The sequence below is a fragment of the Saccostrea echinata genome, unplaced genomic scaffold, assembly GCF_033153115.1.
Source record: "Saccostrea echinata isolate AGI-Se365-2 ecotype Australia unplaced genomic scaffold, CSIRO_AGI_Sech_v1 ptg000002l, whole genome shotgun sequence".
Classification (NCBI taxonomy): domain Eukaryota; kingdom Metazoa; phylum Mollusca; class Bivalvia; order Ostreida; family Ostreidae; genus Saccostrea; species Saccostrea echinata.
Genome location: NW_026889751.1, coordinates 17559207 through 17576566, shown reverse-complemented (window position 1 = coordinate 17576566; position 17360 = coordinate 17559207). Strand labels below are relative to the sequence as shown.

General features: G+C 30.5%; 1 protein-coding gene across 1 annotated transcript; it reads right to left on the bottom strand.

The window, feature by feature from the left end:
- Window positions 1–577: 577 nt before the first annotated feature.
- Window positions 578–9552, bottom strand: LOC133200861 (cys-loop ligand-gated ion channel-like). Its single transcript, XM_061336675.1, has 9 exons — window positions 9475–9552; window positions 8154–8315; window positions 7609–7650; window positions 6674–6868; window positions 5569–5826; window positions 2925–3080; window positions 1756–1932; window positions 1362–1409; window positions 578–704 (listed from the first exon to the last, which is right to left on the bottom strand). The coding sequence occupies exons 1-9, from the start codon at window positions 9529–9531 to the stop codon at window positions 627–629; spliced, it is 1173 nt and encodes a 390-aa protein (XP_061192659.1). The 5' UTR covers window positions 9532–9552; the 3' UTR covers window positions 578–626.
- Between the last annotated feature and the right edge of the window lie 7808 nt (window positions 9553–17360).

Below are 17360 nucleotides of genomic sequence, written 5' to 3'. Positions count from 1 at the left end.
CCATTGACCCATTATTACATGTATTAATATACGTACTCTATGACAAAAATAGTAATTGTATATATAATTTAAAATGCATTTAATATGATTTTACTGTCATGTCTTTATGTTTAAACATTATCAAAAGCGCGGAAGAGAAGGTTTTAAATAAAAAATTATAACTAGTGACTTGAGCAAGTCTGTTGAATTCTAATATGATCACATGTGTGCATTAGATACATATATATCAATGTTGCACAAAATCGAAATTCATACAAGGAAGTTTAATTTATTCAACACCGGTCCCATGTTTTTAAGTTGATGATGCAAATGAGTTAAGCCAAATTATATAGTTGTATCAAATTCTAATCAACCTTCGAAAGTTTGATTGATTTTCTGTCCTCTTGTTTGATTAATAGAATCCCTGATTTTGTTGTTGGTCTTCACTAGCAAATATGATATTGACCGTCTCATTAGCTGCCGAGCGCCCTTAATAAATAGTTGAATGTTAATGATAATGGGGGACTCCTTTCGACGTGATAATCAACCCCCGTGAATGGCAAAATTTTGCTGGTTTGTAACTTCCTTTGTTGAAGAGAGGTTTTGTGCTCAATACACTATTGTATTTACACAATATTTGAGGTTCATCACACGTTCATGGATCTGACTTTCCGAGTTCTTTTCATTGATGGTTTCTCTTTAGGAATACTTCTGTTGGCCTTTTCCTGAAAAAAAAAAAAACAACTCATCATCTCTATATTCATTATGATATCTTGAATATCTCATGTTTAAAAGCAATTATAGATTTTTAAAGCGATTATTACGAATTAAGATCGCTTCTTAAATAATTGGCATATTGTCTGTGTAAGTACATGTATATGTACATGTATAGATGAACACAAATGTAATTTTATTCTGATGTTAACCAAATTGTTATTTTTCTTCCATCGTTCTTGATATGTACTGTTTATTTTAGCTGCTAAATATTTATACTGTTAACAATTTTTTTTTAAATCAAGAACTCTAGTTTTTTGCTGTTTTCGTGTAAACATAAATCATCTCTTTTTCCCGATACTATTAGTGAAGTACAGAATAAAACCCAACCAAGGAAATTGAATTTGTCTAGAAAATAAACACAAAGCAAAGTCCTTGATAAATGCATGGATAATATCCCCCGTCCTTAATTCATGGCACCATCTTAACTACCCTATAAAGTATCATCTTGAAATGTTCTATCTATATTTGGGGCTCATAAATTTAGCTGATATAATTATTTTATGGATGGAAGTTGAATTGAAAGTCAAAAAGCTAATATTTTGCGTTTTCATTTACACTTTTTCAGTTATTCATTATCTACACGTATTATTAGTAACCAATATTACCTGATATTGCCTCTCTATTTTCTTCACGCTTGAATATCTTTGGTATCCCTGGAAAAGAAAGCACAATATAATATAAACAATTAGATTGATAAAGTTGACCACATTTTCGAAAATTCAACTATTTGGAGTTCTTTTTAAATAAAGACACATTGTTAATGTTTGATATAATTTAAATGACAAAGAAAAAAGGTCAATTGCGCGAAAAAGTTATAGAAGTCGTTTATAATTATAATACATTTTCTGTAATTTTCTTTATTCTAGAAAATAAAATTAGTATATAAAAATATAGTTTCTTAAAGTGATATGAATATGATTGAAATTCCTTTGTAACGCTTGTCTCTTTACGCTATAATTACGTTTACTTTTTTTTATTTAATTATAGTAATTCACTTACGCTTATTACAACGCTGACAATGAATAAAATTTGCAGACACACGAAACACGATGCGAACACGATGAAGGCGTCCTTGTCTGCCTCTTCGCTTGTTGCCGTGTCGCCAATAAGGGTCACAAACGCATGCCACATACAAATCAAGTACAGGAAGATCATGCTGCCCAAAATATACCTGTCCTGTGAATATATATATATATATATATATATATATATATATATATATATATATATATATATATATATATATATATATATATATATATATATATATATATCTCCACACACGTAATTGTATATCAAAAAAAATCACAACACCGAAATAAACTCTACCGGTTTCATTTTCAATCTTCAGGAGTTTGACAACATATTGCTTAGTAACTAAGCAATATGTTGTCAAACTCCTGAAGATTGAAAATGAAACCGGTAGAGTTTATTTCGGTGTTGTGATTTTATATACATACATACATATATATATATATATATATATATATATATATATATATATATATATATATATATATATATATATATATATACACAAAACTATAGAAAAGCAATTGAAATAAATCCCTACTAATTTGAATCCCTATATGTATTCTTAGATGTAAATTTTGAAATAAAAAATCTCAGCTCACAGTTATTTAGTTATTATTGCTGCCTATAACTCTGTTTAAAGTACGTGTGCAATATATAGGCCAAATTGGTGTGCAATATACGAGTATATATGCCAAATTGGTGTGCAATATATACCAAATTGGTGTGCAATATATTGCAAATTGGTGTGCAATATATATGCCTAATTGCAGTTTTATTGCAGTTTGATTGTGCAATATTAAGCTTGTCTCTTACATTGTACATTGATGTGTTTGCCCTAAAAACCTGTAAACTGCTAGTTTATAATATTATGTAATTTTTGGTTTTAATGACTTCTGAAAGTTTGAATCCGCTTAAACAGCTATAGGGATGAGTGACGGACAGAGACGACGGACAAATGAACCCTTTAATGTGTCCGTCATACCCTGCAGTCAATAAAAACTGAGATAGGCTAGGAACAAAGCAAACAAACAAAAAACCAACACTAACCCCCCCCCCCTTCCCCCCTCCCTGCAAAACAAACAAACAACAACCAAACTAAATCAATTAGATTTTTAATTGACATTCTCACTTACCAGATGTGTTAGATATGATATTTTAGGTATTGACTGATTAGCGACAAATTTGAAGGCAACGCCAGTCAGGACTAACGTGAAGGAAAGCTGTAGACGGTTCTGTGGTAGAGCCCTATCCACTGAAAAGGTCGCCAATGATAAAGAACTAATCAGCGTCTGAAATTAATTTGATACACAAATATATATATAATTTCCTGTCAGTTCTCTTTAAGGGCTTATGAAGGAAATAGTATGCATTGTTTAAGACTAAGGGACTTCAATTTCACATCATTAAGAGACTGGCAATAAAAATGGATTCAATGGAAATTAAGGCTGTTCAAAAATGATTAAGACTGCAAAACAGATTATTTTACACCATTTAGATTATGCACTTAATTGAAAAATGATTGTTGATTAGTTTTCAGGTATAACAATAATGTTTCATATTCTGTTATTATATTGTTAATGGTAATCACTGAAATTAATTAATTAATTTGACCACTTTATACGTTGGTTAATTTTCATTACAAGGTCTTTCATTCATCTCAGATTATGATAAATGTCTAAGAAGTGCAACAAATATCATGTTTAATAAATTTTATAAGTTTTGTGATGATGTTATCATGGAAAGATAGGCCTTTGCCTCTGAAAAGTGCCTTATTCGTTTTGCTTGCATTAATAAATTAATTTTTCAAAAACATTTAAGGAATCACTATTGGTTATTTAAGAGAACATTTTCCCTTTTTGATTAGAAAAATAATATACAATCGATAAGGGAAAAATTGTGAACAAATAAAACAAATGGTCAAAATACCATCTTATTGAGAATAATTAAATTTAACAGTGCACCACTTACAGCAAATCACACTTACGCGAAAGATCCGAAGTTTTTTTTCTAAGCTAATTCTTAATTGTTCTTTGCTTAAATTACGCCTTTTATTGCGAAATTTACTATGATCAAGTACCAAAATTTGAGGAGAATGTGACCTCTTTACAAGATTTGAAGTGTTCGATTTACTCTATTGTACATCTAGTACGTGCGTATTCTTCAGAGAAATTCCCCATATATATTTACATAAGCATACATCCTGATTCCTGCTGTGATTCTATTCTGTAGATGACCATATATTCTCTGTAATTTAAAACATTTTGCACGAACTATTCATCTAATTCTTATGAGAATACATTGTTGCAATCTCTATTGAAATAACGACCACTATTGAAATAATTATTTCAGTGATTGAGAGTGCATTTCAAAGCCAACATACCGGTGAAATACACTATTGAAATAATTAACATTAAAATAAAAATTTCAATAGTGGTCGAGAGTGCATTTCAAAACCGAGCATAGGTTGCAACCACTTCTAAGATAACGCTAACTATTGAAACAATTATTTCAATAGAGATTTTAAACGTATTTCAAAAGCTAAACGAGTTTGCAACCACTATATTAAAATAAAGTTCATTTTTGAAATAAAGATTTCAATAGTGATTGAAATACTAATTTCAATAGTGATTGAAATAATTTTTAATAGTTCCTGACAATGATTTTAATACCAAAACCACAATGCAAGCATTATTGAAATAACTCCACTATTGAAAAACAAAAATATAAGGATTAATTGTTCATTGTTTTCCAACTTAACAAATTAATTTATGTAATTTTATTATTTTCTTTCTTTTCAAGGAAATACTAGTATAAATTTACGGACATCTTGGATGTAACTGACGTATCTAGAATTCAAACAAAGTATGCAAATGTTAAATGCAAACTTCTGCTGAATCTGGCCGACTCGGCGTAAAACAACAGACAATCAAACAATATATTCAAGTTTTAAGTAATTTTGTTATTAATAGAAGGTTCATCTCTGCTATTAATTTGGGAAAGTAAAAAGATTGTAATTGCAGAGAGTTGTAGAAATTAGAATATCTACATTAAAAAGAGAAGAATTATATCTATTTGTCAGTTTATCAGTATTTCAATCACTAATGAAATCAGTATTTCAATAGTGAAAATAATTTCAATAGTGGTTGCAAATACGTGTATGATTTAATATATTTCAAACCTCTTTTGAAATCTTATTTCAATAGTGAACCTTATTTTAGTAGTGGTTGCAACCTGTGTTTGGTTTGAAATAATTATTTCAATAGTGGTCGTTATTTCAATAGTGGTTGCATTTTTGTCAGTTTGCTTGGCGATGAGAAGTGCTTTACTTAATATGCTGTTTATATTTTCCTATGAAAAATACGGTATTTCCAAACTGCTGTATATTGGTTCAGTTTTAAACATTTGGTGCTATACATATACTTCAAAGGAATGATTTCATGAAAAGTGTGTTATAAATAGTTAATTAATTTTTTAATTTTTTTTTTCAAAATGTTCTGTGAAAAATTAATTTAATAGTGTTGATCAGATTATTTTTTTGGAATGAAGAATGTAGCTTTTCTAAATAATAATTGAAGGTATTAAAGTTATAATTTGAGCAAATTTAAAAGTCACTTGTACTAATGAGTATGTTGTGTTAATTTACTCTTGCATTTGGTGTCATTTAAGTCTGAATAAAAATAATACTATACATGTAAACAGGTTCAACGACATATACTAAGACCTTGAGATTTTCTAGAAAGTTCATTTGCTATTTTGCCATAGGTTGGAAATGTTTACCATTATAAGCATGACATTCCAGATGAAGAACCCTGCTCGCCTTCCAGCAAAACAGCCAACCACCACACCAGGGTTTTTGTAACCTGGATTTGTGTATGCCTTGGTTGTAACTTTGGGTGTGATGGATACGCATTCGTGAAGCGTCCATTCCTGCTCTTTGGCAAAACTGTCAATTTGGACACTGGATATTTCCTCCGTATCTTCTTCCAGTTCTATTTCAGCCTCTGAACGTTCTGTACTGATGATCAATGTTAAATCCTGAATTGAAGAAGTTACAAGTCTCGAAAAATATGATACATGTATAAATCAATCAAACTATAACAGATTCACAGAGTTTGCAGTATTTCACCATTGTAATTCAGGTTTCGTTTAAGAAAGTCTATTCCTAACAGCAAGTCATCAATACATGTAAGTAAGGATTTTTTACAGAAAATATTTAGTCAAAGGTGGGTCGGTGTGTATGTAGACCTTAAAAGTTTAACTATCTGAAAAAGTGCCATACAAAAAGACCAAACTTACAATGTGATAATTAAAAAAGGTGTTACTAGTATTCACTGTGAAAGCAGAAAACAAGATGCCTGTTTAAAAATATTAACCTTTTTACTTGACCTGAGGAAGGAACAGGGCGTCCCGAAAATATTACAATTTCTATGGTACGTGTCATTAGTCATTTTGGTGTTTTGTATTAAAATCCATTCTTGACCTTGTGTCTATTTATTTAGTAGATCCGACACATTAGGATACAGTGTTGGTGGTTTTCTCTCTCTTTCTCTCATATTATTTTACGAGCAAATTTAGATTGATACCTTTAAGCTCATTAAATTATCACTTTTTTGATAAAAATCATTATTAATAAAAACATAATCTTCCTACTTAAAAATGTTATATATGAGAATTCAAATCGATATAAAATACAAATACTCAATATAAAGTAGATATTTTTTTTTTATGTAAAAAAAAAATGAGTACATAATTTTATTTTAACAGCTGTTTAAGAGCAAAAATCAATAAAACATTCAAGTTGCATTGTAAAATGTATTGACTATTGCTGAAAATTGCTAATCAAAGAGAGATAATTCAGTGTTTAAATCTTGACAGTACTTACCTGAATATCAAAGGGAAATAAGGCAAGTTCTAGGTTTTCTGAAAAAGTTGCTTTGAGACGATGCTTCTGTACAATAAAAGCTTCGCCATCTTCGTTATGTTTCAAGAGCTTCCACTCGGAATGTTTGCTTTCGCTTAAAACATTCTGAAAAACTATCTTCGGATCCCAATAGTTTTCAAAATGAAATTTTTCACTCTAGAAAAGATTAACAAGAGCTATACACGTATGTAAATTTATATGCGCAGTTCATTTAAAAATCAGGGGCACGTTTTACAAAAGAACTTACGACTATGACCAATAAAATTTGATTCAAAACTCTTACAAAATTAATGACTGTTAAATTTTTTTAACTTTAACGAATTTTTCTATTATTCTTTTTTTTTAAAGATTAAAGCCATTTTCAAATAAATGTGAAATGGGAATTTATTAGCTAAAATACATTTTGGTTTTAGTCGTAAGTTCGTTTGAAAAACAAGGCCCGGATTTTACAGGGCAAAATTGCTTACTAGGTATCCATTAGCTTCATGTATTAACTGATAATTAATGCCTGGATGTAAGTGGTTGTGGTATATGTAATTTCTCAATTTATTCTACATTTGTGGAATACCTGTTGATTTAGTCAAGTGACAAGACTTAAAACTTATGCATGCATACAAAAAATTCCTGATTAGATTTTATTTTTGCCAGTAGTCTTGAAAATAAAAGTTGAAAACACTAAGTCTTTTTCCTCTGGACTAAACAGTACATTTGTATTAAGAAGAAACTTGTATTCAAATATAGAATGTATATAGCAGTGTTTTTATCAAAATTTCGAAGTGGTGTTCATGTTTAACCTTTGAAAGCAAAATCATTAACGACCCCTCCCCCTCCCCCCTCTTATTTAGAAAAAAAAAACCCCACAAACACAAGAAACGAAATTCATAAAGAAAACTAACCTTTTCTTTCGGTATTTCTAAATTATTCTGTGTAAGACTCCTCTGAAAGATTATCATAAGATAATTGTCAGTAGATAGAGAACATAAATATCAATACTAAAGTGATAAAAAAATTATTAGACATTGAAAAAAAAATATTTAAGAGTATTTTCAACTCATCGATATTCTCAGATGAGATATTCTTTGCTGTTTTTCTTTATAATTTTTTTTTAAATCAGAAATTATGCAAAGTTTAAGTTCTTTAAATTGACTGCTTCACATGTATATTATTGCTGAACAACTTTAAATTATTTTTCTTTTCCAATCTTACATAATTACAAGGAATAATAATCTAAACAACTGTTTCGACAGAGCAATTTTGAATATTTTTTTTTCATTTCTCAAGATTTCAAAGCTTTGAATTTTATTTTGGCACTTTCCTATTACGGTTATTGTAAGTTTTCATTTGCTTCTTTAATCCATTTCTTTCACGGTTTCTTACATTCCAAACCTTAAGTTTTATTAAAACATGTTCTAAATAAGGGACAATTAAAATGTTTTCTCACCAATGCCCCTGTGAGAACCTGCTTCATCCTGGCTCCCTCTGTAAGTATATCCAGTGTAGGTTCCCGCCATTTTATTTGAATGAAAACGTCGGCAACGAAGAACTCCTTCAGGGTATCAATCTCACCCACTTTCAGGAATACCACTTTAATCAAAGCCTTTCTCTTAAATGAATTTGCTGATTACATGAATCATTTAGTGTGCTTGATATTTCTTTTAACTGTATTGGTGGCGTTTTTTATCATGAAAAATTTATGTATTTTATTTCAATTCTAGGAGAAAAAAAACCTTGATCAATTTAATTTTTAGCTCTATTGTCAGAGACCAGTAGAGACTATACTAACTATAGATACATAATTTTGTGGGTTTTTTTTTATTCCTACGAACAGTGGTACAAAAAATAGAAATGTTGTACATTTTGGAAATAATATTTGACTATATATGCAAGTGATATTTCCTTTTGGTATTTAAAAATTCCATGCAAGACTTGGAGAAAATGAAACATAACAGCCTCAAATTTATACTTACTATAGTAAATACTTATATGTACTATAGTAAACTATAGTTTACTATTAATAGTATTGTTTTGTAAGGGTACTAAAAATAGAAAGTTCTTTGAAATTCTTTCAACGCACTATAATTTCTCCTACAGTTTTCGTGCAATTTCAGTAAGACATGGTTCACAAGACTATATTAAGACGTACAATGTATATACATGTATAACTCTCTTAAACGTTTTTTTTTTTAATTTTGACGAAGGGCGTTGTCATAGTTATTAAAATAGGAAATTCTGAGAAATTTCAAAACACTACTCTTTCTATAGTTTTGTGCTGGTAACTTAATGTTCAATTAGACTACTCTAACTAAAATACAAAGTCCTGTTTATTATTTTTTTTAGATTACACCTTTGCAATATTTCAATATTTAATATAAATAGGATAATACAAGAACTCGTTTAGAACTTTATTCCATCTATGTTTCGGGTTTTTATTTTATAAAACTTGGTACACAAGTACACTCAACAAGGATTATACCTCTAATTTATTTATGTTGTCATGATTGCTTCTGAATTTTCAGTCTATAGGTGTTGCTTTAAGTACGAACCGGTATAGAACTATATAGAACTAAAGTCTCGCCAGAGACTTCTGGTTTAAAATGTCATGATGGAAAGGAACTCCCTTAGATGTCTGAGTATACTAGATAATTGTTAAGGTTAACTGAATCTCTTCTGATAGACTGCAAGACATATAAAGTAAATGTTGCCAAAAGAAACAGCACATCATTTATGAATATGTTCTACAAAGATCAAAGAATCGAGCTCACCTTTTCCACTACTTCATTCATATCTTCATTCAGGACAGTAGGGTTTTCTTCCTCCATTTCTATTTGAGAGGAGACTTTAAGTTCTGTGTCTGTAGATGGTACAGAGACCGATATTTGACAAACAGAACAAATAGTGTATCCCGATTTCAATCGAGCATGCAGCTTCTATTTACATTTGGGCTACCTTTAAATTTTATTCGATCAATATTCTCTTTTCACCTATTGTTCGGCTCTAGGTTACGTTTTTATATTGACCAGTGCACAATTACATTTCGTTAATGAGGAAGGTCTAATTCAATGTTAATCATTTACATTGCTTCTGTGATGTGATTTAAAACTCATCACTTACCTGTGTTATGTATCTGTTTTATCCAATCTACTCTAAGGTTTGATGGGACGATTTGTACTGAGCTATTGATTATAATACATTGATTAACTTTTAATTCTGGAAAAAGCAGTAACTGTGAATTACAAAGTGTTTTATTACAACCACTACAAAGATTAATATTTACTTTTTCAATCAATATTGAGGTAATGAGAACTGTTTGACGCCTCATTCTAAACTTTCAAATGAAAATTAAATGACATGAAAATAAAATAAATAAATAAAACAAAGAATACAAAATAAGCTGTGAATCATGATAATTGATATCTGTTCACATTTTCTTTAAAAATTAATTATATGAATGATTATTGATCTAGTGTTACAATAATTCACAAGGGACTGTCACTATATACATAGGATCTCCAAAAACATACAACTCTTATGGTTGATAAATCATTAAGAACAACAGCGCTTTTAAAATTAACAAACATGAATTCGATTTTATTTCGGTTTTAAATAAAAAAAAAGTAAAGTGATATAAAGTTAGTTGTTGAAAGAACAAAGAATTCTTATTTCATCTATATTTGTGATATGTAAATATATACGAAATAAGAAGACTCTCTGTTTCAGAAGAGCAATAATATAATGAAATACGAAAATAACGAACAGTATTCAATCTCGAAAGTCCAATGAAACGATACAAATTTGGAGCAGAGCAAACATGGACCTCAAAATTTAATATTTGGATCAGGTGCCATGGAGGAGTGAGTATCCCCTGCCGGCCGGTCACATCTGCTCCTTGTCATGATCGAAAAAAGAACCGGAAAAATCCGTAGACATTTCATTGTATAAGTTATGGCCTAACAATTAGTATGAAAAACATCACTTAGCATTAGACTTAATGATAGGTTGCATGTGCAGACAATGTCATTGTATCGATCGTAAAACTTGTGAAATGACTTCAAATAAGACTGCTGATATCCTTGTTTCATCAACTTTTTTGTCAATAGTTTGCATCGTATAAATTTTTCATACTTAGAGCATGCTCTTGCGTATCGAATCAACTGAGAGACATAAACCCCATATGCAGATGATAAGGGTATACTGCTACATAAGTAAGGGAAGTTGACGATTGAAAAGTCGAAGTCGTCACGTTTAAAGCTTTGTTGTTAGGTTACGATTAACTAGTAAAAATCTAACATATGTGTCAGAATCTGTGGTTTCTTTTATTTCAAGCTCACTGGGATATATCGCGTAGACATATGACTGAAAGTAACTATTGTTAATTGATAATACGTCGTCGATATAACGAAATGTCGAGTTGAAGGCCACAGCAAGTGTTTTCTTCTTCTCATGTAGAAGTATTTGAATAAATTCTGCCTCATATGAATACAAAAATAAGTCTGCTAATAAGGCGGTGCAATTGGTACCCATTTGAATTCCAACAGATTGTTGGAAGACCTGGTCTCCAAAAATTACATTGGTATTGTCAATCAGAAACTCAAGCATCTTTTTAATATCAACTTCGGAGTACTTGTGTGTACAATCACAATGCTTTTTAAATAATAATTTTGCAAATGACCAATGACAAGGTAAGTATATTTACGAGTTCCATTTTTATTGAAAAAGCAGCTGTCTATGATGTCAAAAATCCTGGATTTCAATTTATCGTGGGTAATAGTTGTATAAAGTGTTGAAAAGTCGTACGTTTTGATGTTATTGATTAGAATATGAACATTCCTTCCACTGATCTCTTTAACTTAACAACGAAATTAGTAAAGATACTGTACAATTTTCTCTGCAATGTTCACAAATTTATGTTTAATTTTAGAGATTAATTTAAAATTACAGATATATATACATACATACATACATACATACATACATATATATATATATATATATATATATATATATATATATATATATATATATATATATATATATATATATATATATATATATATATATATATATATATATATATATATATATCACGATATTTCAACTAGTTACATTGTAACAAAACACTGCTTGTATTATATTATTATATATAGAGTGTTATTTGTCTAATACTCAGTTGGAGATTATAGTTCATATTCATTGTTGAAGAGTGAAGTCAACATTTATTAACTTGAAGAAAAAAAAAGACTTAGCAAATTAGCAAAGACTACTAGCGACCCTTTAAAGTTTGAGGACACATCTCAGTAATTATAAAGATTTATTTCTTCTTTTCAGTATTCCTATGAACATTTTGAAATTATATATAAATCATATTATGATGTTGTGATATAACTTTTTTGTGCTTCAGCTTTCACTACGAGGGATTCCATCAAATTCATTGTTTTCTTGTGTTACTGCGACATATTTACACTTCAAATGTTTTGATAAAACTACATATAAGGAAATACACGTAGCTTTATATGGTCATAAAGCCTTTTAATTTGCTTATCATATCAAGAATCACGAATTTTATGTTCGAGATTGAGACATAAGCAATGAACTTAAGCTCACTTTCGCTTGAATATGGTTTAATTCAATATCTAAATGCTTTTTCTGGATTCCATCGAGTTCAAGATAACAAGGTTTGACTGTAGTTCATTTCCTATCAGATCAGTAATGTCTTTTTAAATTTAGAATTTTTACTCCCCTCACCTAATATATGTAGGTGGATTCAACAGGAAAATGACTATTGATTGATGTACCTCCCTCCCGAATGAGAAACAATGTTAATGAAAATTTTCTGCTTATTTTCTGCTAATTTTGCATTCATGTGTCGACCCTGGACAATGTGTTCGGATATAAGATGAAAGTGTTATTTCCTATAAAACAAAGACATAAAAACACCCCTTTCCTGAGATTATCACGAACATATATTGCTTTACAACAGAGTTCGGTCTCTCTTTAATTTTCCTCAAAGTACCTTTTGAGATTGTTTTACCTCTGTGTGGGCATGAAATGAATACATATATATTTAATAAAATATATTGGGGAAACAGAGGGAAACTGTTTTCATTTTTAACTCATTTGTTTATTTCAAACATTATTATTTCATGTTGCAAAACATTGCGTGCAACTACTGTTTTTTATTGTACGCGTAACATAAAGCTTCCTGTTTCATGTCTCATTTTATACTAAAGCTCTTAAAATGTTTCTAAACGTCAATAATTGACCAGTGGAGAGTGTTTCTCGGTAATATAAGAACCCACATGTATCGGCTTAGTCTTATTTCTGAAATCCTAGAGAGTTCAAGATGATGGGTGTTGCCACCAAGCTGACTCTGTTGTTTATGGTCGCCATTGCGCTTCACCAAGCGTGCAGCTATCCTTATGCTGATGATGTTTTCTTTGACCTGGACGATGAAGGTAAAGTAACTTCCTTAGTTTTACAAATTATTTCATTTAAACACTACTTTCCAATTTTTTTTTTCTGAACTAAGATTACGAACTTAGATACAAAGTTTATTTGTATAATAATTTTAAAAATATATCAATACACATAATGAATTATCCACTCTCAGTACTTCTTAATCTAGATGGTTGTAATGAGATAAAGTTATACTTTATGTAGATTCCCCGTATTTTTCGTGAAATTTTAGCTAAAGATAGTTTCGAACCAAAACATTTGCTATGATTGAAACAATTGTACTTATGAAATAATCTGTTATACATTATGCATAAACGTGCATTTTACAATGTAAATGTATTTAATTGTTTCAATATACACTTCTCCGGAACAAAGAATTCAAACGCATATGATTACATATTGCTTGTTTTTTATGCCATCTTTCAAATGTTTTGGTTCGAAACTACCTATTTTGAAAGCTAACTGATCGAATTGCATGTATCTGTATTTTAATCTAACCTTTTCTTGAATCATTTTTCAATGATACATGATCATTGAAAAATGGATTTTAAAAAAGTACCAAAATATACGCTTTACTTTATACAAAAGAAAAAAAAGTAGTTTGGAGATAGAATATGCTTTTTTATGTGCATTACTACTCCTGCTATGCTGAATACATATACATACTTTATATACACATATACTCTCTAATTTACTGAAAAAAGAATTTCGACGATTTTGCGTGAATATTTTCTTCTCTTCTATTTACCAGGTGGTGTTGTCAAAAGAAATAGCCTCAGTGATTTGATCCGAATCTTGAAGACTAAAGGGACAAATAGCTGGGGAGGCCAGAAAGCGCACCTATTTCGGTTTGGTGCCGGAAAATAGGACTGAACTGTGAAGAGTAAATGGTGCCGGATAATAGACTTGACAGACTAAAACAGCTAACGCTGAATGAAAAATATGAAACCATATTCTTTTTTACGTAAATCAAAATACACCAGTTGCCGTTTGTTTTGCTATAATTTTTTTTAAATAAAGTAAGCATGACATAATAGTATACAGTAGATTTTTTTCTCAAGTGAATATATCGTGTTTTATGTTGCGTTACGAATTGGAAACTCGAGGGAAAAAAACTACTACAATAGAAAAGTAATCTACAATATAAAATATGACAGCTCTTCAGGTATTCATAATATTGTCTTATGGTACAAAAACAATATCATTAGAACAGATTCATATTTGTTATTACGTATCTAAAGCTTTCCACACGAATAAGGGAGATGCTTATAAATAGGGATACTAGTATCCAGTTCAGATCTCATATCAAATTTAATGGAAATTCGAATGTTTGTACTTGTATATGTGTGAGACTCCTTTCTTTCTTGCGTAAAATTGCACACAATTCTCGTTTAATTTATTTTTGTTATATTCAGATTAAAAAAAGAAGTGTGGACATTCTCAAAGAAACCACACTTCTATACTAGTAAGACCTACATAATATACTGAAATGATTAACAAATTCAATGTAACTTCCAGGCTACATGCTGCAAATACTCATATTTGACTGTATTGTGGCATTCTTTCAGTTAATAATGTCCCTTTTGAATCATTAATTTGCAAACATTCCCAAGTTGTGTAGATTCAACAAATCCCCCCCCCAAATTAATGACGGGGGGAAATTTTTCCCTCTCTAGAACACCAAGGCCAGGTTACTGTGGAATCATTTTAATTCGTGGGGTTTAATGTTCGTGGACAAGCAAAATTGTACTTGTTCGAGGGGACGTAATTTCGTGGGTTACTCGTTTATACGGTAGATTCAATTAATCAATATGTTTACAAAATAAACGTTCGTGGGAATGTAAATTCGTGGGTAAGGGTAACCCACGAACATTGGTCCCCCACGAACAATGATGATTCCACAGTAGTCATATTGATAATAAAGCATCTACATGTGAATTAATAATCAGCTTCCCTTGAAGCTGATCATTAACTGAAAGATGTCCATATTAGAGGGTCTTTTATTCCAAGCTTTATACTCGGAATAAAAGACCCTCTAATATGGACATCTTTCAGTTACATGTAATAATGTCCCTTTTGAATCATTAAATTCCTTAACAAGCAATATTATATATATATATATATATATATATATATATATATATATATATATATATATATATATATATATATATATATATATATATATATATATATATACAATTTATATATATATCTGTCACACTCTATATTATGTTGAGAACAGTAAGAGGTATAGATTTGATATTTTGCCCATATATAATGCATGGCACTATGGTTTCTGAAAAATTCCATGGCTACTTACCTCGTGACCTTTCACATTGACCTCTGACACTGTACTTTGTGACTGTTTGCTATACAGTTACACTGTACCATGCAAACTGAAATTTACTATATTTACATCCACTGAATATGATCTCCTTTATTTCTTAAGAAACCATTGTCGTTTATTAGTCAATAAACACTGCTAAGCACATCACCTCTACAGATTTCTTGAGAAGTGGCTCTTCCATCCATTAAACGTACAATGACGTTCATATCAATAATACAATATTTAATCGTCTTAATCCTACTTTAACAAATTTGTACAGATATAAACATAAACAATAAAATATATTTCTTTCGTTGTGTAATGAAATAGAATTAGTATAGTGGATTGAAATACCACAAGCATGACTATGTCTTGCTTGTTAATGCCCTAGAGGAGAGATTTGCACCCTCAAATCAAAATGACCTGTATAGAGCTCAGTTAAGACAACGCCGACAACGAGCAACGGAAACTTTGCCAGAACTAGGACAGTCCATACGAAGATTAACAAATCTGGTTATCCTACGGCACCAAGAGACGTACAAGAAAAACTGGCAAAAGATCAGAACATGAGATTGAGAATAAAACAATCAAATCTTAATGATGCCATCGACATGTTGTCGAATTAGAAGCTTTTGTAAAATCTGATCGTAAAATGTTAGAAACACAAACCCATTCACGACCAATGCAGTCAGAAAAAAACTGAGGGAAACAAAAAGGCCATTTCATAATCAATCAGCACAAGTACGTTGTTAGAGTTGAAGGATGAAATAAGAAAACTTCGTAAAAAAGTTAGTGACATAAAAGCAAAGATGTCCATTGATACTGTATACAAAAATAAATCCGGAGCTTCCAGCAATAAACGCTGTTATTTGGGTGGATCACAAAATCAATCTCGACATGATTGTCCAAAAGGTAGTAAAAAGTGATTTTGTCTCATATTGACCATACATACATGTATATACGCAATTTTGAGATTGAAAGGACTCGAAGAAAGAAGTACCTTCAAAAATAAATAACTGACTGCCATCAACATAGCAGTATTTTGGATTACCTATGCGAGGACGCATAATTATTTTTTCAAGGCGTGGGTAATGTAATGAAATAGTGGATTGAAATAGGTTTTGAATCATCCAATCGAATCAGTTTGTATGTAGTCAATCAACGTTGATATTTCAACCAACCAAATGATTAGAATTATTAACCAATCAGTTTTAATGGATCAGATGCAAAATGGTATAAATAAAGGGATCAATCTAGCGTTTGTTTACTTTTGGTGTAACTCATTGTTGGAGTTAGGTGACTTGGGTTGGGTTCCTGGGCTTTGTCGGGAAACAAAAGAATTGTTAGTTAGACCACTCAGCTCAGAGAGTCAGTTCCCTAGCTATAGTGTCTCGGTGACTTTAGTTTGTGTCTGTAACCAAAGGTAATACAGTGTCCTAGTGACTAGCTATGGTGTCTTAGTGACTGGCTTGTGTCTCTGCAAGGTGTCTCTGTGACTTTGTGCTTGGGTGTTAGGTAGTTGCAGGCTGTGTCGGGAAACAACAGAATTGTTTCTTAAACCACTCAGTCTGCAGCTTCAGGGATCAGTTTATAGATATGTAGTAAGGTTGGCATCTTTGATTTATTAATTTTAGTTGATTCTTTGGTTGTATTTAGTTATCATGTCTGTTTACTAATCATTATTCACATAGGACCAAGGAAAAAGTATATACAGTGGAATTTAGTCAGTTGTAGTATCTGTGTTTTTCTATTATACAGTAAAACTCGGTTATAGCGAAGTCCTGGGGACCTGTAAATTTACTTCGCTATATCCGTATAACAAATTCGTTAAAGTACATGTATATATAACGAATTCGCAATATGCAT